This window comes from Arvicanthis niloticus, chromosome 5 (genome assembly GCF_011762505.2).
Source record: "Arvicanthis niloticus isolate mArvNil1 chromosome 5, mArvNil1.pat.X, whole genome shotgun sequence".
Lineage (NCBI taxonomy): Eukaryota > Metazoa > Chordata > Mammalia > Rodentia > Muridae > Arvicanthis > Arvicanthis niloticus.
In genome coordinates this window covers 11,697,851-11,719,155 of record NC_047662.1, presented here as the reverse complement: position 1 = coordinate 11,719,155, position 21,305 = coordinate 11,697,851, and the positions used below count along the sequence as shown (strand labels likewise).

Sequence of the window (21,305 nt, the reverse complement as noted above, 5' to 3'; positions counted from 1 at the left end):
GACTTTTTGTGACCAGGCCATTTTTCTACAATTACAAAGCTCTTTCACTTCCAAATAGTCCTGATCCTTGTGGTAAATTCTTGTTTCCCAAAGCCCCCCAGGGTTCACAGTCAGATACTATCACAAACAACTGACTCACAAGAAACAAACACAAAATGATGAAACTGTCAGATCAAGCTATAACCTTTACAGCCTTAAGAACTGACACCCCTCACCCCCCAATGCCCTGAAATTCTTGGGAGGTATGTGCTCACACATTTCACTGTCAGGCTTTTATATGTCAACACGTATGAAACAGATAAGATTTCTTCTCATTCAAAATGGAGCTTGTAAAGTTGTTCCCTGAGGTGCTTCCCAGGGCACTAACCTTCAGAATCCCATGCCAAACCCAAGAACACAAGTACCCTAATAAAATGTTTTCAGTACCCCACTCTTTAAATGGAAGACTTCACAGCACATAAGTTAAAGTCAGGAAACTAGTGTAGAAGCAGAATCTGGCCCAGGCAATCTGGGAGAACATGTGTAACTGTCCCACTGGTCCCAGGAGACGTGTGTGGCTCTGACTATATCTGCCCCACTCAGGCCTGGACCTGGAAAGCAAAGGCAGCTTCTCCTTTACTGAGAGCTTCTATAAAAGGCTGCCACTTCCCTGCTCTGGCCTCCAGGGTTGTTGAAAATCTATGAAGTAAAAAAAAAAAAAATCCTTTCGTAAAATTAAAAGTTGCCGGGCGGTGGTGGCGCACGCCTTTAATTCCAGCACTTGGGAGGCAGAGACAGGTGGATTTCTGAGTTCGAGGCCAGCAGAGTGAGTTCCAGGACAGCCAGGACTACACAGAGAAACCCTGTCTCGAGAAAAAAACAAATTAAAAGTTCAATGTAAATGTGTCACGTTTTCTGACATGCAGAGAGGAATTTAATACTGTTCTCTGCAGCTTTTAGAGTACAGTTTATGATGTATCTGTTTCATTCATAAATGACACAGGAAGTTAAGGTTTTAGTACAAGGCAAAATGTCCTTGGCAAGGAATACAAAACATAGATGTGCCATTTACCTGTCAAGAAAAATGGAGCAAAAAATCCAATAAAAAAAAAAAAGAAAAATGGAGCAGCTTCAAACTATAAACACATGCAAATGACAGTCTATCCACAATAGTCATTTTCTCTTTAATGAAAATATTTAACTTATAAAGAACATATCTAAATGACTGTTCTAACTCCAACATGTCAGATCCTGTGGGAACATGGAGTGGCCTCTTTAAACTAGAAACTTTCTTACCTCCCACATGTAGACATTATTCCTAACCTGGGATCTCTTCTTCTTATCACCAACAAATGGCCCAAACTTTTTCCCTTTTAAAATTGGTTTAGTGGCCCAGACACCTAGAAAATAAAACCAGTATTTTTATAATGTAATGTGGTTATTTTAAATATCAAGAGCATTAATGTCATTAAGTTTTATAAAACAATTAAAAACCTAGGTTGCTTAACAGCAAAGTAACTGTATTAAGTTCAATCAAACCAAATAAAGTCCTTCAGGGGATTCTGAGTTTCCTTCTGTATGCCCCTCCATATCTTCTAAATAGTCTGTAAAGAATCTGCATTTATTGCAACTTTTTAAAAGTTTATATTAACTTTTATATGTAAAATAGACCATATGTAGTACAATCAAAAACACTTGAAAATTAACATAAGAGAAAAATATGAATGGAATAAAACTACAAATAATTCAAATTCTTCATTCTGTCTTTGTACAGACCTCAAGTGTCCTTACTAAACAAAAGTTGTTCTTGTAATGTTCTTATAATGGTTAGGACTTGGGTTTTATAAATAAATACTTTTAAAGTTGATTTGCCTAATTACAATGGAAACACAGTTTCCATTCATTAGCTTTGCAAAACAAAGTTCATGAGACATCTTGCTTGCAGAGTTTCAGAGTCAGCATACATGCTAACCTATGGCATCCCTGGGATTACTTCTATCCCCTATTCACCTGTCATAAAACCTACCAGAAAGTACAGCAAATGAATGAAGATGTAGAATAGCAGGAGCCCTGCAGTCAAAAGAATCACACATTCTGGCCAGGTTCCCTCATGTACAGAATGGGAGGTGGAGGCTAGGACATACACACGCCACTCCCACCAAAAGTTAGCTAGGAACTGCATCTATAAACACTGACAATCAGTTAAACTCTGAGACAGCCACTTCTGTTCAGACAAAACAATATAAGAACCCCAGTGCTCACTAAAGTTCCAATGAGAATTTTAAAAGTGCAGATCAGAATCACAACACTCATGAGAAGATCATCTAAATGATAAAAGGATAGAAGCATGATCTATTCAGGAGTGTGTTCTTCCAAGATCTTAGCGTTGTATCTAAAACCTACATCCAGACACAAAACTCAAATACCAACAAGCTTGTATGCTCAACAAGAAATTCTAGCCAGCTTACATCGCTCATTCCAATACCCACAAAGGGTTCTTAAGTGGAAATGATAAGACAATGGGTAAGGCAGACTCTCAGTAACAGAAATAGATATAAAGTCAACTAACTGAAAAGTAAGGAAATAAATGTGATAGCACAGTCACACTCAAGGCTCAGTGAAATCAGAGGAAACCACCCACTCTGTGGGATGAGGCCCATGGAAATGCAGAGGAGGGCACACTGGAACACAGAACCAAGGACAGAATATGCAGGTAGAAGCTGGTTTCCTTTCTATAGTCTACACCCACCCTGTATTCTTATGTAGAAAGTACATACACCCCACATAATCTTTTAAGTGAGGGTCAACCTTTCCTTTTTTGGCATAACGCCGCCGACCTACCATGATCCCTGCTCTCTCAGAAAGCTGCCTCTCCCACAACAAAAGTACTCACCAATCCGAGTCTTGTCAACTGCAGATGGTAAAAGTCTTACTTCCTCTGGAAGTCCTCGAAGCACATGTTCAGGTACCTCAGCCAAAGTCTCAATGGCTGCCACAGACTCGGTGTTCTGCAAGGCAAACAGCAGAAGGGTCATAGCAAAGGAAGAAAACCCATAGTGCTTTTTGTTTTGCTTTGCATTGCTCTTTATTCTCATTCAATAAGCAAATAATGAGAACTAACTGAAGCTGGAGTACACGAAGCAGACGCGGACAGGTGTGGACTTGCTGAGCCTAGTAATGAAGCACTAGCAAGCTGCAAGCCAGGGTCTATTCTGCTCCAGCCACCTGTATCCAGTTTCAAAATATGCACATCCCTAGCACTGTGCTGCTTCTCTAACAGAATTGGGCAGCAAAGCTCAGCTTACACCTGTCTCTAAATCAAAGGCTACCAGCGAGACACTACAACCCTAAAACAGTAATTTTGGCACACTCCATGAAAGCCATTTGACCACTGAGATGCTGCCTCCCTCCTGTATCCCTCCAGCAACCTGAGCAGGTTGGGCATTCCACAGAGTCACAACTCACTGTCAGCCCTCACTTCAAGTGGGACTTGCCAAGAAGCAATAGCTGAGCGCTGTGTATCAGGCCACTAGACAGCAAAGACCACAAGATCTCAGAGTTGACAGGAAATAGAGAATGTTATACAATTACATCTCAAAACTTAGGCTGGAATTCCTCAGAATCGTAAGAAATAAGATTAGCATTAGATGTTTATGTAAGGAATAAGGATACTGGTATCAACAAGGAAAACCAGGATGTAGCTTTCAGAATAATTTCCAAATCAAACTGAAAACTAAAAAGACTAATTTTCCTACAGCAATGAACCATTTTAAATTTTTGTTTGTTTGTCTGTTTGTTTGTTTTTCAAGACAGGAGTCTCTCTGTATAGCCCAGAGTATCCTGGAATTCACTATGTAAATAGGTGTGTGCCAGGCCTGGTGGAACATGCCTTTAATCGCAGCACTGGGTGACAGAGGCGAAGCAGGAGTATCACTGTGAATTCAAGGCCAGCCTATTCTACATATCAAGTTCCAGACAAACAGAAACATAAAACAGAAACACTTTGTCTCAAAAACAGTAACAAAATATTAGGCGACAAGCCAAAACAAAAAACAAAACAACAAAACAAAAGCAAGCAAGCAAACAAGCCATCCAAGCTCAAAAACGCCCGAATTTCAATATTTTAAAAAAAAAAAAAAATCAATTCCAACAATTCCATTCATCGTGGGCTGTTCCCTGGCTGGCTTGGAGTCAGAGAGTCCAAGAGGACATCTATCACACATCACTTCTGAGGCAAGGCCAAACTACCAGTGTGCTTGCTTCTGAGGCACAAATACTTTCTTCTGCTCTGACTTACATCCTTTTCCCAACAAAACCTCCAATATACTTTCTAAAAATAGAAGTTTCAAATTGCCCCCAGAAAATAGCCTCCTATACGTCTAATTAGCTAAAAGTATCTATAAACTTAACAGACATTTCTCACTTCTATATATGGGATTCTCATTTTAAAATGTTTTATACAGAAGCTGGATATTTGGGAAAATGAATAAGATTTTTCTGCCAAAAGGGGAAAAGTACTGACTTAATAATATCCTATTATGTGATTATCCTATGGCACCAATAAACAAAATAGCACCAATAAATATTAGCCAGAATTATGAGTGTGTCGGGCTGGCCACTTAGAAAAATCAACGAGAGCCTTCTTCCTCCCCTTCCCTCAGCTGTGGCCTCCCCAAGAGGTAGCCCAACAGACATACACCACACACACAATACACTACACACACACAGACACACAGACAAATACACTACACACACACAGACACACACAGACACGCACACGCACGCACGCGCGCGGGTACGCGCGTGCCTAGAAAACTGAGGAAACTGAGGCCTAGAAAAGTGGCGTAGGCTGCTCATAGCTGACTCTGAACACTAGTTTAACTTTAAAGCCCAAATCCAGTCATTGTGGGTTTCCATTAAGACTCACTGGAATATCAGAGACCCCTACCCCTACCCCTCAATTTTCAGACTCATGGGAATAGCAGCAGGAGGTACCCAAGGCAAGGATGATCTTCCATAGGAAATGTGTAGCTTCAACAACTAAAACTCCTGAAACACCTGTAACTATAAAAGACCTCGGCAGAACTGCTGAGGGTGGGGTGGGGGGAGAAAGGTGCTGTTTTGGTCAACCACTTCTCTGGGGTGTCTTATGTTTTGGTTTGCTTTTGGTCTTGCTAAGTAAGTAGCCTTGATCTTCCCACCTCACCAGCTGATGCACTGGGATGAGGAAGATGAAATGCCACAACTAGACTCAACCACAATTTTTAATGAGGGCTCATCTTTCTAGTATAAGCTCTGTTCACTGTAGTTGACTTCAGTGAAAATAAGATGCAACTAAATTCATAGCAGAATACTCTAGAAACTGTCAGCCATGGCTTCCTCCCTCCCATCTGTCTAATTGCTGGAACATCTCCACGGCTGCAAACTGCTCCACATTCTTAGAAAAGCAATGGCTTCAGAAGTAGAAGGCAGGCTCAATGCAACCACCCCCTCTTTCCCTATATTTCTTTTACAGTTCTTAGGCGATTTTTCATAACTATTTGTATAGCTATGTGTTGAATTGTGCATCCCTGTGAGACTATAGCAGACATACTCTGTGTCTCTCATCCCCACTGTTGGAGAGTCTAAATATTTGTTGCATTTACATAGTTGAATAAGTATATGATTCTCTGTAAGATAACTAATGTAACATTTTTCAAAAAAAATTTGTGCTGGGCAGTGGTGGCACACACCTCCAATCCCAGCACTCAGGAGGCAGAGGTAGGTAGATCTCTTTGAGTTTGAGGCCAGCCTGGCCTACAGACAGAGCTCCAAAACAACCAAAGCTTAACCGAGAAACTCTGTTAACACCAAAACCAAAGCAAACTAAACCGTGTGTGTGTGTGTGTGTGTGTGTGTGTGTGTGTGTGTGTGTGTGTGTGTGTTTGGCTACATGTATACAAATGCACCTCATGTGTGCTTTGTGCACAGAGGCCAGAAGATGTCAAATGCCCTGGAACTAGAGTTACAGACAGTTGTAAGCTGCCATGTGTGTGCTAGGAACCAAACCTAGACCATCCCAAAAAGCAACTCTTCAATGCTGAGCCACCTCTCCACCCCATCACCCTATCTCTCTTAAGACAGACAGACTTGAACTAACAGGGTCATCTCTCAGAATATATTTTTCAATGTATGCCAGGATGTCTTGTCTTGAATTTGTAATAGATACTCCATAGGGCTGATACAGTTGTTACCCAACTGATCCAGGACCAGGACACACCCCACTCACAGCCACACATCTGTAGTGACAAAATCCAAAAGTGTTCAAGTTACTTATATGAAAGGCACAAAATACGCATAAGGTCTGCACACATCCTCTCATATACTTTAATCTGTCCAGTGCAAGTTACATACTATGTAAGCACATCATATACCTTATTATTTAGGGAGCACAGATGAGGGGAAAAACAAAAGGCTGTCTGTGTTAAGTGGAGAGGCAACTTTGCCTTCCAAATATTTTCAATCTGAACATGGTAAAGTCTAGAGGAGCAGAAACCATAAATACTGAGGCTTACTACACAAAAATCCTTTTTATTAGAAAATGCAATTTTAGAAACAAACCTTTGAAGCAAAAGAATATTTTTTAATTGAAGCACTTACAAGCTAGACTCTTTTCTACATTTACTTAGACAATACTGGGTGTATTTTCACACTCTGAACTGACCTGCCTTGGTTCTTATGTGAAACAATCATAACAGTTTCTCTTTCTGGTCTTAATCTAAAAGAAACTACAGTATCTATCTACTCAATATTAATGCATTAATATATTTCTGAGGCCCTTCTGGGCATCCCGTTTGCTCCAAAAAAAATGCCTCTCTGTAGTAAGGAACAGTCAAACAAGCAAATGCAAACAATGCCTGATGCTCAGAGCACTGGTCATGTGTAGAAGATGAGCAGTGAGGACCGGAGTCCAGGCACCACTTCAGAGAAAATATGCTAGGCTTCAAGTGTGAAGACAAAATGCAAACAGCAATAGTAGGAACCAAATCATGATTAGGAAGAAGCCTGGTGAACTCAGAGAACAGTTAAGCAAAAAAAGGTCAGTGTGTTCAGAACAGAGGACATGAGAGAGACAGCCAGAGCTAAGGCAGGAACAGCCAGAGGTAAGCCTAGAGAACAGCATCCACCAGCACGGAGCTAAAGGCGAAGGAGGCAAACACAGAGCAGCTGTGCTTCCTTAGGCGCTCAGGTCTAAGTGTCTGTCCTTGCACTACTGAAGACAGGCACATCCCTGCTCTGGGGTTTAACGAGACCTCTGTTTTCTAGATGGAAAATGTTACATGACTTTTCTTTCTGCTTTCCTATAATGAGGACTCACTCCAAACATGTCAAGTGGACAGCAAGCCTGAAGTTTAATGTCGTTCGTATGTTAGTGAGTTACTGAGTCTTAACTAATGCACTGGTATCTGTCAATCTGATACTTTCAACTTTCTACTCCCTCAAACCAGAGAGAGCCAGTCGTCCCCAACTGATGGTCACAAGTTTCCCTTCTTCATTCAGTCATTAACAAATGCTTCCTGAGTGCCTGTTCCATGCTGGCACTGTGCGGAGTGGGAGGCAACAATGGCTAGCTAGCACCTGCCAACCTCCCGCTCATGAAGCTATCTCTCCCCACCTCTGTCCCCACTACCTAACAGGAAAACCTTAAAAATGTGATGTTCCAGGTCCGACCTTACTAGCAACTATGAAGAACGACATGCCTTTCCTCACCATCTGTCCCTTGGCCCTGGTGACTTAAAAATGTTAGATTGATAGAGACCTGAGGGAAGATAAGATTCACTTTTCCCTCTGAGTCAAGACATGTGCTCAATGCTTTATGAATGCTCCTTCACTTAATTATCACAACGACCATACAGGCAGTGAACTCAACAGAGAAGAGATCAGACACTATTCCAGGGCCACCCAAGCACAGAAAGCCTCTCACCCACCCACACACTCACTTACCTACCCACTCACCCACTCACTCACCCACTCACTCACCAACCCACTCATCATTTATCTACCCACCCACTCACATACCCACTCACTAACCCACCCACTCACTCACCCACCCACTCATCCACCTGCCCACTCACATACCCACCCACTAACCCACCCACTCACCCCTCATCCACCCACTCACCCACTCATCCACCCACTCACCCACTCATCCACCCACTCACCCACTCACTCATCCACCTGCCCACTCACATACCCACCCACTCACCCACTCATCCACCCACTCACCCACTCACACATTCACCCACTACCCCACCCACTAACCCACCCACCCACTAACCCATCCACTCACTCACTCACCCACCCACTCACCCACCCACTCACCCATCCACCCACCCACTCACCCACCCACTCACCCATCCACTCACCCATTCACCCACCCACTCACTCACCCACTGTGTTACAACAACCTGTAAGAGGTACTTTTTATGCCCGTATTCTACAGAGGAAAGTGAAACTTGTTCAGAGTCACAGTCAGTGTGTTGCAGAGCTAGGTGATCCAAGCCACACAGTTAGGCTATGATGGATGTTCAGACAGCAGGCACAGGGCAGTCATGAAGAATCTCTTTCCACACTACACAGCGCAGCACTGCCGTCAGATAAAACCCAGATGGTCCCTATTGCTCCAACCTTTCTGGGGTTCATAAAGTCAGACTTAGTCTCATAACATCAAAAGCTTGTCTGGTATTTTTAATGTTTGGTGTGGGGAGTGAATTTTTCTAGAGGTTATACACCTGATAGCATCATTCTGACAGCCAACAATATGTGTGAAAACTTAATTTCTGAGGTCTTTCTGATTTGCGATTAGACCCTGCAGTCTGAAGCAAACTAATTCGTTTTGATACTCCCCCAGAGCTATGAGAATGCCACCACTGGAAAAGCTGGGAGACAAGAGGAACATGGGATGATGTAGAATCCCAAGGTGATGTTGCTAAACTGAGAGAACAAACTAGAACATTCTAGGATGCACTGCAGTGTTTCACAGTCCTAAGCACAATGATCTTTCAGCAGGGCTGCAGTCAAGAAAACAACACAAGAGAGTTCCCCTTCTCCACCGGCAGGCCAGGGAGGAAGCCACACCTCACACCAAGACCAGCACCTAAAAAGGGTGCCAATTTGCATTTGTACTGCAGACTGTACGATTCACCAGGATCAGCCAGGCTTCAAGTCTGTCTCCACTCTCCTCTCCTACAAGACTTCCTGGGGCTGGCCTTTAGTGAGCCCTTACTGGCCGGTGTGTCAATCAAGAGCAGGTTTAAGGCATGTACTCCTCTGTCTGGGGTTTTGCTCAGGATAAGAGACACAGAAAAGGGAGAGCTGTGAACAAATGAGCAAAGACCCAGTTCTAACTGCCAAGAGGGCTCAGGCACAAAGGGACAGGTGAAGAGTGCATAGATTCCTGGAAGTGCAGAAAGAGTTCATGGGAAGTAGAGAACTTAAAATGCCATTATCCCAGAGTGAAGCAGACACAAGGGAAAAATAGGTCCTTGTATTAGAAGCCATGGCAGAGACGGATGAATCCATGAACTAATGTCATCAAAGTAGAAAGTAATTCCAGAAGTAATGTGTCCATAAACGATGACTGTACCTTTGAAGTCTATGGTATCTGATGCTCTTATCCACTCCACAGCCTGCATGCCCTAAAGCCTGAATGGCAAGGCACTCTCTACTCTGCCCACACATGCACAGTGAGTGTCCCATAAGCCAATAAAGTAGGCAGGTCTGACCAGTCTGCAGCACACAGGCTGATGTATATGAATATCAGTAATAGCTAAGTCACAACTGAGCTGCAGGTGAGGTTCACTGGAGAGCGCATGTTTAGCATGGACAAGGCCCTAGGTTTGATCACTAACCACATACTCATTCTCCCCACCCCTTCCACATATACACCACACACACACAGAGAGAGAGAGAGAGAGAGAGAGAGAGAGAGAGAGAGAGAGAGAGAGAGAGAGAGAGAGAGAGAATTCTTTTAGGTCCTGCCCCACTGAAGCCAAGGTCTAAATTGATAAAGCTACTTTTACCAAGGGCAGCAAATAAAGGCTAGACACATTTTCAGATGGAGTTTGTTTGGTTTACTCTGTGCTTTAAATTCAAAAAGAGACACAAACAAAACCCCCAAAATTCTGTTGGGGAAAAAAAAGGTTGCCGTCTTGCTCTGGCCCCTGACAAACACCAGGCATAGCTTCTGTGTTCTTCCTCCTCTGCATCAAGAAGTCTATCACAAGGCAGGTTTTCATGCTGCTGTTTCTCCTAGGCCTCCATTCTTCCAGACACGTAATGTCCTCTTCATCTTTCCAAGTTCAGTTTGAATCCTGGCTCATTCACAGAGAAACAACTATGACTGCTCCACTTCTGAGTTTCTATCACACGTTTTCTCTTCTATACACACAGGGCTCAAGGGCCATGGAGAAGCCATCAGCAACACAACCCATGAGATTGCTGTATTAGAGCAAGCAAAAGTCTGAGCTCATGTCCACAATAAGAATGATTAGAAGGCATCAGAGGGTAACAAGACAGCTCAGCAGGAGAAAGCTCTTGCCATGCAAACATGTCCTGAGTACAAACCCCAGAATCTACATTGGAAAGAAAAGAGACTCCTCAGAGTTACCCTCCAACTACCTGAGGCACACGTGCCTCCCCAAGCACACAATGTACATCCACACATAATGGTAAGGATAAAGATTTTAAATCAACAACAAGGCACTAGAAAGTAGAGCCACAAGGTAGCTGCTGCTGGCTGAAGTAGCAGCAATCATGTACAGTGTTCCTACTTCCCAGGCAGCCGCCTAGAGGCTTCCTTTCATTAATCCATTCACCATGACTGTAACCCATCCTCACCTATCAGGAAGCAAGCTAAAACCAAGAAGTCAGTCAGGTCACAGAGAGAGGGACGCTCAGAGTGGAGCCTGGGAAATGAGTCAAAAGACCACAAAGCTGAGGCGATGTCAAACAGCCCAAGTCCTGTCTACCATAATCTGTGTCCAAACAACACAAAAAAGCAAAGGCTTCCAGTTATTTAAAGAAATACAAGTTGGTTTTTTTTTTCAATTTTCAGATAATCTAATCGTTTCATTTTAAAAAAACCACACACCCATATTCACAGAAATTATTATATATCTAGCAGAATACAGGATTTAGAATGAGATTTAAGTGCCATTATTAGAATATAAATTTCTTAAGCTAATATTTATTGAATCTAAATCATAACAACTAGGAGTACCTTATGGAAGTCTTCTTAAATCTGAAAATGTAAATTGGTATCTATAATTATAAACATTTCCTTTGCTACATAATTAGCATGTGCTGAAACAGTCTGTTTTTAGAGTTAGAAAGAAGGAAGAAGATACTGAAAATGAAGGCGAGGAGTCCCCACGCATTAACCACCTGGTAGACTCATACCTATGAACAGAGTTGCTTAAACTCAGACGGTCTTAAAAAGAAAAAAACTATGGGAAGATAAACACAGGTTATGCTCCATGGGACTGCATGGCTATGACACTAGAGAACAGGACAGTGCGCCACTCAGTAAACACACAAAGTTCGTCAGCAGCTGCCTCTTGTGAAGGACTAATCAGTAAAGGAAGCCCTGAATACTGCAATGTCCCATAGCCAACAAATGGCCACATCTCCACAAGTGCTGATGCGTGTCAAATGGGTACACTGTGAGGCACACAGATCACACCTCAGGGTTGAAAATCTAGAGAAAAAAAAATAGCCTAGGAGTCTCATTTAATATCAAACAACTTAAAATTTAAGCTCAGAGATAAACAGCTGAGGTAAAACGTTAACAAGATACTCAGAAAACAGAAAAGCAGAAACAACATGCAACTACAATGGCAAGCCAAAGCAAAAAACAAGAAAGAGTTTAACTAGCAGCAGAAAAACAGTATCACAGAGGGCAGAATTCAGCAGCCTCACATCTTAACAAGAACAAAAATGATGGGAAAATACTTAAAACACGAAACAGGAAAAAAAATAAAACCATGAAACAGTGTCAAACTTTAAAAATACAATGACTGGAATAAACACAATGTCTATAGTATTAAAAAAGAAAGAAAAAGAAAATCCAAGTTTGTTCATTTAACAGCTCCTTGCAGAAAACACGAAGCAGGGGCTGGAGCTCCCTCAGTGTCACGAGCACTTACTACTCCATCTCAAGGACCAGAATCTGGATCCCAGCGCTCCCATCAGGAGGCTCAGAAGTATCTGTAGCTCCAGCTGCAAGGCCTCCAAGGGCATCTACATACAGACACATGTACATGTATATAAACAGAATAAATAGTTTTAAATGTATGAAACTGCCGGGCGGTGGTGGCGCGCACGCCTTTAATCCCAGCACTTGGGAGGCAGAGGCAGGCGGATTTCTGAGTTCGAGGCCAGCCTGGTCTACCGAGTGAGTTCCAGGTCAGCCAAGGCTATACAGAGAAACCCTGTCTCGAAAAACCAAAAAAAAAAAAAAAAAAGTATGAAACTAAGATAAAGTTTTAAATACTTTCTATTTACAGATAGAAAGGCCAACTTACAAAGACATAAAAATCTAGCTGGCCTCATAATTTATAATCCTAAATACGTATTAGTCTTTAAATCATTAAATCAAAATGAACCTTTAAGTCATCAGACTTAAAGAACAGGAATATCAATATAACAGAATAGAAAATATATTATTTAATTAATATTTATTTGTTAACACATTTCAAACATTCCTTTACTCAGAATTGTCTCAAACTCCCCCATCCCTCAAGCAAACTCTCCTCCAATCTTTAACAAGGCCCATGAAGCTGGCCTTGTACCTCTCTGCCTGGCTCCATGTGGCCTAAGGACCAGGCCCTCCTCCCTACCACAGCCCCTCTCTTTACACTCTCTGCCAGCTGCCAGCTGCTCTGGTAAAATAACTCCACTGAAATGGTAGCCACCACTTTACAGGAGCAATATGGAAGACTGGCTCTGATTTCTTTCTTTCTTTCTTTCTTTCTTTCTTTCTTTCTTTCTTTCTTTCTTTCTTTCTTTTTTTCTTTTTTTTGGTTTTCCGAGACAGGGTTTGTCTGTGTAGCCATGGCTGTCCTGGAACTCACTCTGTAGACCAGGCTGGCCTCGAACTCAGAAATCCACCTGCCTCTGCCTCCCAAGTGCTGGAATTAAAGGCGTGTGTCACCACTGCCCGGCTGGCTCTAACTTTTAAAAATATAATAAGGATTGGACATGGTGGTACACATCTTTAATCCCACCATTTTGGAGGCAGATGCAGGAGGATCTCTGTAAGTTCAAGACTGGTCTGGTCTATATAGTAAGTTCTAAGACAACCAGGGCAACAAAAAACAAAAATAAAAAAAAAAAAATATATATATATATATGCGTATTTATACATAATACGCAAATTTTACTGCCCTTTCATGAGAATATATATAAATAAGCAATTCTGCTTCTACACTTTACACATTTGCAATAAAATACAAATGACTTCCCATGGCACTGCCCTTCTTTCAATGTGTGTCAATCTGCCTATTGTTTCCTTTCTTATACTGTTGTGCACCTGAATTCTGGCTATGTCCCACCTTGGTTCTGAGAGTAGTTCTGTGTACTGCAGAGCACTCCCTCTGGTCCTCCCTGCCACTCCTCCTCCCAGCCAGGCATTTGCTGCTTCACAACACTTTCACTATCCTCTGGAAATTGCCTTGCCTGCTTCTCTGAGCATAAAGACTGTAGAGCCTCATCTACTTGGCTCACTGCAGTGTCCATGACATGCTGGGAGGTTTTCTGTACATGGGAACAAATAAACATCCAGGACAGTCAAGATAAAAGAGCTGCAGATGGAGTGCTCACACGCTGCTTTGGTTGTTTTACTGGTCTTTAAAACTAGCACAGAAAGCAAAACTTCCCTGCTACTGGTTAATGGTAGTAACACAGGTCACTGTTTAGACCAGAGAGATGTTGTGACTATAGTTACTATGTTGCCAGAAAGTTGCAAATATTAATAACAAATGAAAAGATTCCAAGGGGGGGAAACTCTGTAACTCAGGAAATCAGTAAAAAAGGTAGTCACAGTAAATCCTCATAGCTGTCCTCAAATACTATGGTTTTTCTCTGCTACCAGGTACCTGATGGGATCACCCCACTACCACCACATTAATTTTAAATGACATATGCCAACATTAATGTGGCCAGTTAATGTCACATATTAGGACCAAGCGTCCACAATCCCTTGTTCCTGTCTGTGTAACTACACTAGGACAGCACCACACAATCCATAGAGTACGCAGCAAAGAGCAGGGACTAAGTTGGGGCTGTGTTAGGGCACTGATCTGGGGAGCTGTTTGCTACCTCTGCAAAATTCAGTCTACCTGGGCTGCTCCAGCAAGAGGCTTTAGACATCTGACAGGCTGCTGACTGCAAGGCTCCTTTCTCACTCTGGCATGACCGCCTCTTGGTCCTCAATGTCTTCAGTCACAAGGTGGGAATTCTAATGCCCATATTTCATAGGTTGTTTTACAAGAGGAAAATATGTATATATTCTTAACCGAGAGCTTGGCAACTGTGCTAAGAACTCAATAGATGCAAAACTCTAGCATATCTAAGCCAGGTTACTTTGAGCCTATTTACATTGTGCCACTAAATAACCTAGGAAACAGGAGACTATCCCAGAGATGATCTCTACCTTACAATTGCTTTGGCTTTAGTGACTTTAGTGGGATGTAACCACATTGGAAGTCCGGGAGCAACTGTACAGGATGGAATGTTAACGAGGAAACAAAGGACAGCTATGCTCGGAAAACAGAGACAATACGACATGAGGGCAAAGGGGACTCTGACTGCCAGCCTGGCATGGCAGTGAGGTGGAACAAGAACTCACCTGTACAGTAAGCTATGCTCCCTCTTGAGAGGAAAAAGATGGCAAGTGAGTAGGTACTAAATGAGAAACAGGGAAGAGGAGGAACAATAAAGAACTCGTGTTCTAGGGTGTGTGAAGCCCCAGAAATGGCTGCAGAGGGAAAGCCTAGAGGGACTTGGAACTACCCAACACAAGAGAGTAGTGTGTACAATATGGGCACCCTTTTAGCGCTATCACACCTCTTAAGGATTTTCATAAGCAACCTGGCTCTCTCCAGATCATCAGTGTGCCTCAACTGGCTCATTCACGGGAAAGAAAGGAGTTTGTGCTAGTGTCTCAGACACCACAGCCACCACAGGACAGCTCTGACTGCTGGAGCACAACAGAGAGATGCTAATTATTTCCTACAGAGAAAATTCCACCAAGTATAGAATGACTTTAGGATTCTAATTATAAGTTAGCCTTGCTCAAGTTTAAACTTTCTTGTACCTGAATTGTATTGTGTAGTTATTTGGAAATTTTTAGTACAATCTGACTGAAAATATGAGTGAAAAACGCAAGAACAAAAACTATAAACTACTCTGAATTTTTTTTTAAATTACAAGAACAGCTGTGGATGAACGCAATGTTCTAACTTAATAAAGAAATTAACTGAAAGTGCTCAAGTTTTAGTCAAAAAGGGGAATGGTTTTATGATCAAAATAAAGCTTTCCTTATAGTCAGACCCTTTCAATCACACACAAGTCAGAAACGTGCTAATCGTTAGAGCACTCTTACTTTCCTCCTGGATCCTTGGCATTTGGCATCAAAGGAAGCTCTGCACAAATCTAAGATTAAAACTTGTCAAAAGTAACATGAGATTGCTAAAGAGCCAAAAACTGAAATGGTTATTATTACACCTCTTTTGAAATAGCATGCACACTCTTTGTTTGACACAATTGGAATTATGTTAAAGCAGAAGTGTAAAGTATCAGAAAATAATAATAGTAATAATAATAACAACAATAATAATAAAGTCTAAACGTACTTAAAATCTGACAGACTCAGTAGGACATGAGAGTCAACAGTCAGCTCCTCAGATAAATGAACACAGAACACCACACAAGAACAAAGTCCGCATTTGAATCCCGCTTTGGAAAGTCGCCATCATTCCGCCCAGAACTCCCTAATAAGCCCCAGATTGCAGAAAAGCCAATGCTCTGAGTGACCAGGTTCACATTAAGAATCAATCTTAAATTAGGAAAATAAATGAAATGCATACATAAATATACCTCTGATGGATGACCCCCAAAAATCCATTCTACTTTTTTCCTAACCCCTCACCATTTCAAATAGAAGCTGCCTTCAAAAGCACGTCAGTAAATCTTCAACTATTACTATAATGAAGACCATGTGTCCATGTGCTCACCAGATTCATGTTTATGAGGTATAGTCCTGTGTATTAAAATAAACTTATTTTTGATATGAAAACAATGAAAAGAAATCAAAATGACCCACTCGAACAATTTCACCTCTCTCAATGCAACATGGGACAGAATTTATTAAACTTTATCACCTCACAAAATTATACTTGTGCTTTCTAGTTAGAAACATCTGGAAATGATTTAAGTGTCTAACGTTTCAATTGATAAGATACAAAATGTTTGCAAATCTTAAATGTTTTAAGCTATGAAGTAAAAAAAAAAATACCTACTTTACATTTTTGTTTTTCACATCTTTAAAAAATTGCTTATGAAAAATTTTAGGATAATGTTTCTGACATCTATATTGGTTTTTTTGAGACAGGTTCTATTCTGTAGCTCTGGTTGTCCTGGAACTAGCTCTATAGACCAGGCTAGCCTCAAATTCACAGAGATCCAACTGCCTCTACCTCCCAAGTGCTGGGATTAAAGGCATGCTTATGAAAACCTTTAGGAGATTGTTTCTAACATTCATAAATGTCTATAACTGTGAGAATGAGACAAAAAAATAAGAAAATTGCTCTAGAATGCATGAAAATCACATAGCTACTACCGTTTATCGGATCACCTCTGAGGTTACAGAAATATCCCATAGCAGAATAGTTTAATCTCCCAGTAACCACACATCTGCCTACAAAAGAGAACATCTTATATCTCAGTATCTGCATTCTATACTTTATACAGATGACTTTCAAGAACAAGATATTTGAAAGTTTATTTGAGCAGTAGTGTCTCTAAAAATGATTTTTAATCTCAGAAATTACAAAATAAAAAGTCCAGAGAACAAAAGATTGATATGTGCCAAGCCAACAAAAAACAAACAAACAAAAACAAACAAACAAAAAACCCTAATTCTAAGTGCAGCAGAAAAGGGGTTAACAAAGAAAGTCTGAGCTAAAGTTCCTACATTAGTCTCCCTTAGGACCCAAAGAAACAGCAGCCCACAGCAAGCAGTGCATGCGCTACACCACACACAACTCACACTACAAAAGCAACAGCAGACGAATAATGGCGTCAGGAAACAAAAGCAAGCATTCAAGAGGAAGCAGCAAGGGAGGGAGTGTGTGTGTGTGTGTGTGTGTGTGTGTGTGTGTGTGTGTGTACTGCTATCTTTAAAAATCAATAGCTTCCCTAACATCTAGGTCATGAATTTGTATAAATTTTTATTTTTAAACTCACCTGATGCATTTTCAATTCCTGTTGTGTTCTGTAAAGATACACACAACAAAGAAACTTCTTTGATTACATGAGCCCTAAAAAGAAAAACAGACAATTGTAATATCCACCTGCCTGTAAGTATACAGTGATTTAAAACCACATATGAACTATAGAATGTGCTCCAAGAACTATTCATAAAGCGATCCATGCCAGTCAACCTTAGTGCACATTGACACCTTCTCAGATTCATTATAATAATCTTCTCACTAAAACTTACTGCAATTTCACTGTACTCTATAATCAAAGCAGTACCATCAGAATGACATATTTTTTGGTTAAGAATTATATCACTCCTTAGGAGAAATAAATTAGCTGTGTTAATAGTCAGAAACACAAAGCCAGAAGGAGTAAGTGGTGTGCAATGCAGATATCCTTCTTTTGCTTTCAGTATTTGCTGCATGCAAACACAATTAGACTCCATTACTCTGTTTTTCAAGCTCCTGAAGCAGTAAGGTGGATTGACCAAAAAGAGCCACATGAAATTCTTTTCAAAGGGAAGAATAAAAAGGAGACAGTACCATGCAAAGGCTTTTAATAGAGGTCTGGAAAGAACTACAATTATATCTCTAAAGTGTCAGATTTGACATAGTCAAAGACATGACAACAAAAGTTCTTCTTGTAAATGCATATGGCATACAGTTATATACCTCCTAACAATAATGCAGTCAACCACTGACCACTTATACACTGAGCATTCCATGAGACTATTTTGTTGTCTTGTGGTGCAGCACTGGTCTCAGCAATGGTGTACCAGCATATACATGACATTCAGAAACAAAACTACCCAATGATACATTGTCAGAACATACCCTTAAGTAGTATGTCACTGGATTCATTTCCAAATTATAATCTACTAGCCCGGTGTGGTGTCACATTGTGATTCTAGCACTTAAGTAGAGACAGGACGATTCAGAGTTCAAGGCCAGCCTGAGCTACGTAACACTGCTGTCTTTAAAGTCAATGCAGGGCTGGAGAGATAGCTCAGAGGTTAAGAGCACTGACTACTCTCCCAGAGGATTTGAGTTAGATTCCTAGCAACCACAAGGTAGCTCACAACCATCTATAATGGGACCTGATGAACTCTTCTGGCATGTGGGGTACATGCAGATAGAACACTGATATACATAAAATAAATAATCTTTTAAAAAAAAAAAGTTGATGCAGACGGTCCTTTCTAAGGCTCATGCCTATAATCCCAGCATTTGGTAAGTTGAGGCAGGAAAATCAGTAATTCCAGGTTAACCTGAGCTTTATGATACAGCGTCCAAACAATAGAAATAAATTAATTTAAATAAGAATTTAAAAAATAAAGATACAACATACACTTCAAGTGAATTTATGATTCTTATATGCAAATCATAACAATTCAGTACTCTCCACTGTAGCATTGTAAATGTCTCTAGTAAGCACATATAAACATACCATGAAGTATAAGAGACCATGAAATACAATTCTCTCATTTTTTCATTTTCTTCCTTGATCTACAAGATACCACCTACATGGTAACTATTGATATGACTATAAATAACACAAGGGGCATGTGATGTAATGACACACACTTTAGGCTGGAAGAGTAAATGCCTGCCCTATCAGAAGGAACAGTGCTTTGATGAGCTATAGTCTTAGCTGCTTCTAGAGGGATTTGCCTTTCTGTCTTTTCCTTGAGCTGTTGAGAACCATACTCACCTGATGGACAGCTTTTAACAAGCAAGGTATTCTATTTAAATCTGGACATGCTCACTGAGCTAATTTTTATGTGTATTGTGCCTAATTTTATGTGTATTCCATGGCATGCCATCTTGTTACACAGGTCAGTTCTGGTTAAGCCAATATAAACTCTTAATATATTCATTATATAAAAGGTCAAGAAACTGAAGGGCATGGAATCAGTCCCTTTAAAGAAGTGGTTCACAACCTTCCTAATGCTGTAACCCTTTAATACAGTTCCTCATGTTCTGGTGACCCTAATCATAAAATTATTTTTGTTGCTACTTAATAACTGCAATTTGATGCTGTTATGAATCATATTACAAATATTTGTTTCCGATAGTCTTGGGCAACCCTTGTGAAAGGGTCATTCAATCTCCCTTCAAGGGGTCATGACTCACAGGTTGAGAACTGCTGCTTTAAACTTTAGCACTGAGCATCTTTCTCAGAGATATTTACTATGACCTTCCCCAGGATACATATAATACAGTCAACACAACTGCCCCTATTGCCTGAGACTTAATCTGTTATCCTATTTGAATGTGCATGGGGTAAGAAGAAGTACTAAGGCCCGTGGTCTCTCAGACATGCATACCTGACCCACACAATGTTCACTGGCTACTATCAGTTCCTCTAGGCCTGTGTGACATCTTCGGCTCCAGTTTTATCTTCTTCAAGCTTTTATATGTGGGTTTATAAATTCTGCCACAGGAACTTTGAAAAATGACAAAAATACTGCAACAAAACACAGTATTATGCTGTGAGATATTTGGAAGGTAAGGCTCCTGTGCCATTTTCTTTAGTGTCATTGTTTTACTCTCCTAAGACTCACCAGCATCATTGTAACTGTCACATATGAAGCGTTTTCCAGGGACAGCAGGTCTGGGCTATCTTCACATGCTTAGTTGTTTTGAGGAAAGCATTGGCATCTTAAGCTTCTTGCTATTAGTTAATGGTGTGACGCTGTTGTTTGATTTTGTTTGGTTTTATGTTGCTGTAACTTAACAGTTTTACTGGGCTACCCACATATTGTGTGACTGACTCCATTGAAATTCACAGTTCAAGAGTATTTACGGACTGAGAGACTCTATAGTTAAGGGCACTTGGTACTCTTGCACGCGATCCAGATTCCATTCCCTATACCTAAAAGTGACTCACAACCTTCTGTAACTCCAGATCTAAGAAATTCAACACCCTTTTCTGACCTCTGTAAGCAACCAGACATGCCCATACACATACATGCGTGTATATACATAAATATACATGCAGGCAAAACACTCATCTATATAAAATGAAATAAATAAATCTTAAAGAGAGTTTTTGCCACACTCATAGAGTTGTGCAACCATCACCACAATCCAATGACATTTTTGTCAGCACAAAATGAAGCCTTAGCAGTGACAACACCTGCCCCCAACTCCTACTCCTCAGCCTGCAGCATCAGCAACAACTAACACACTTCCTGTCATAGATTTATCAGTTCTGAACACTGCACTTTGTCAAGAGAAACCATGGCAATGAATGACCTTAATGGGCTTTAGTTTACATTCCAGGAATTAGGCAGCACTTCGTTCCATACAAGAAGGTAAGTGTCCCTTCACCTGCCCACTATTCCTCCCATCCTGAGCACTAATGTGTTAGACACTGCTCATGGGCCATGAACAGGAAAGATCCCTGACCTCTAGGGAAGGGGCCCACAATGAGCAAACACAGACAATAGCTGAAATGTGGAGAAAGTGCTATACAGAAAAGCAAAGAGAGGTTCAGACCCCAATCCCCGCCTGTCTCCACACCTCCTATCCAACAAGCTGCTCTAGAGACAGGAGAAGAGCTGGGACCTGACAAGGTATGGGAAGAGAGGAAGAGTACCAGAGACACCACAATACAAGCTCTGAGTCTACACCAAGGTGGACAGTTTTGCAGGTGGCAATGCCAGAGGCAAAAGACAGTGCAGAGTGCTGGTTTGGCATAGTGAAAAAGAAGGAAGAGGCTGGGTCCTGGACAAGTTTACAAACTAGAGCCTATAACGTTAGCTGCCTGGCTAGAGATGAGTTAGGAAAGAAAAGGCGAGTGGA

The 21,305-nt window shown here is 41.1% G+C and overlaps 1 protein-coding gene across 5 annotated transcripts in view; it reads right to left on the bottom strand.

The window, feature by feature from the left end:
- Prdm2 (PR/SET domain 2) overlaps window positions 1–21,305 on the bottom strand; it is a 102,156-nt gene that overhangs the window by 68,390 nt on the left and 12,461 nt on the right. For 3 of the 5 annotated variants that reach the window (XM_034502068.2, XM_076933793.1, XM_034502069.2), the window contains exons 2-4: window positions 17,485–17,558; window positions 2,873–2,987; window positions 1,276–1,379 (exon numbers count right to left, since the gene is read on the bottom strand). In XM_034502068.2, coding sequence (XP_034357959.1) covers window positions 1,276–1,379; window positions 2,873–2,987; window positions 17,485–17,493 — 228 coding nt within the window. In that variant the 5' untranslated portion in view covers window positions 17,494–17,558. Of the gene's footprint in view, window positions 1–1,275; window positions 1,380–2,872; window positions 2,988–17,484; window positions 17,559–19,825; window positions 19,936–21,305 lie in introns of those variants that run through there. The other 2 variants (XM_076933790.1, XM_076933791.1) reach the window with 2 other exon arrangements.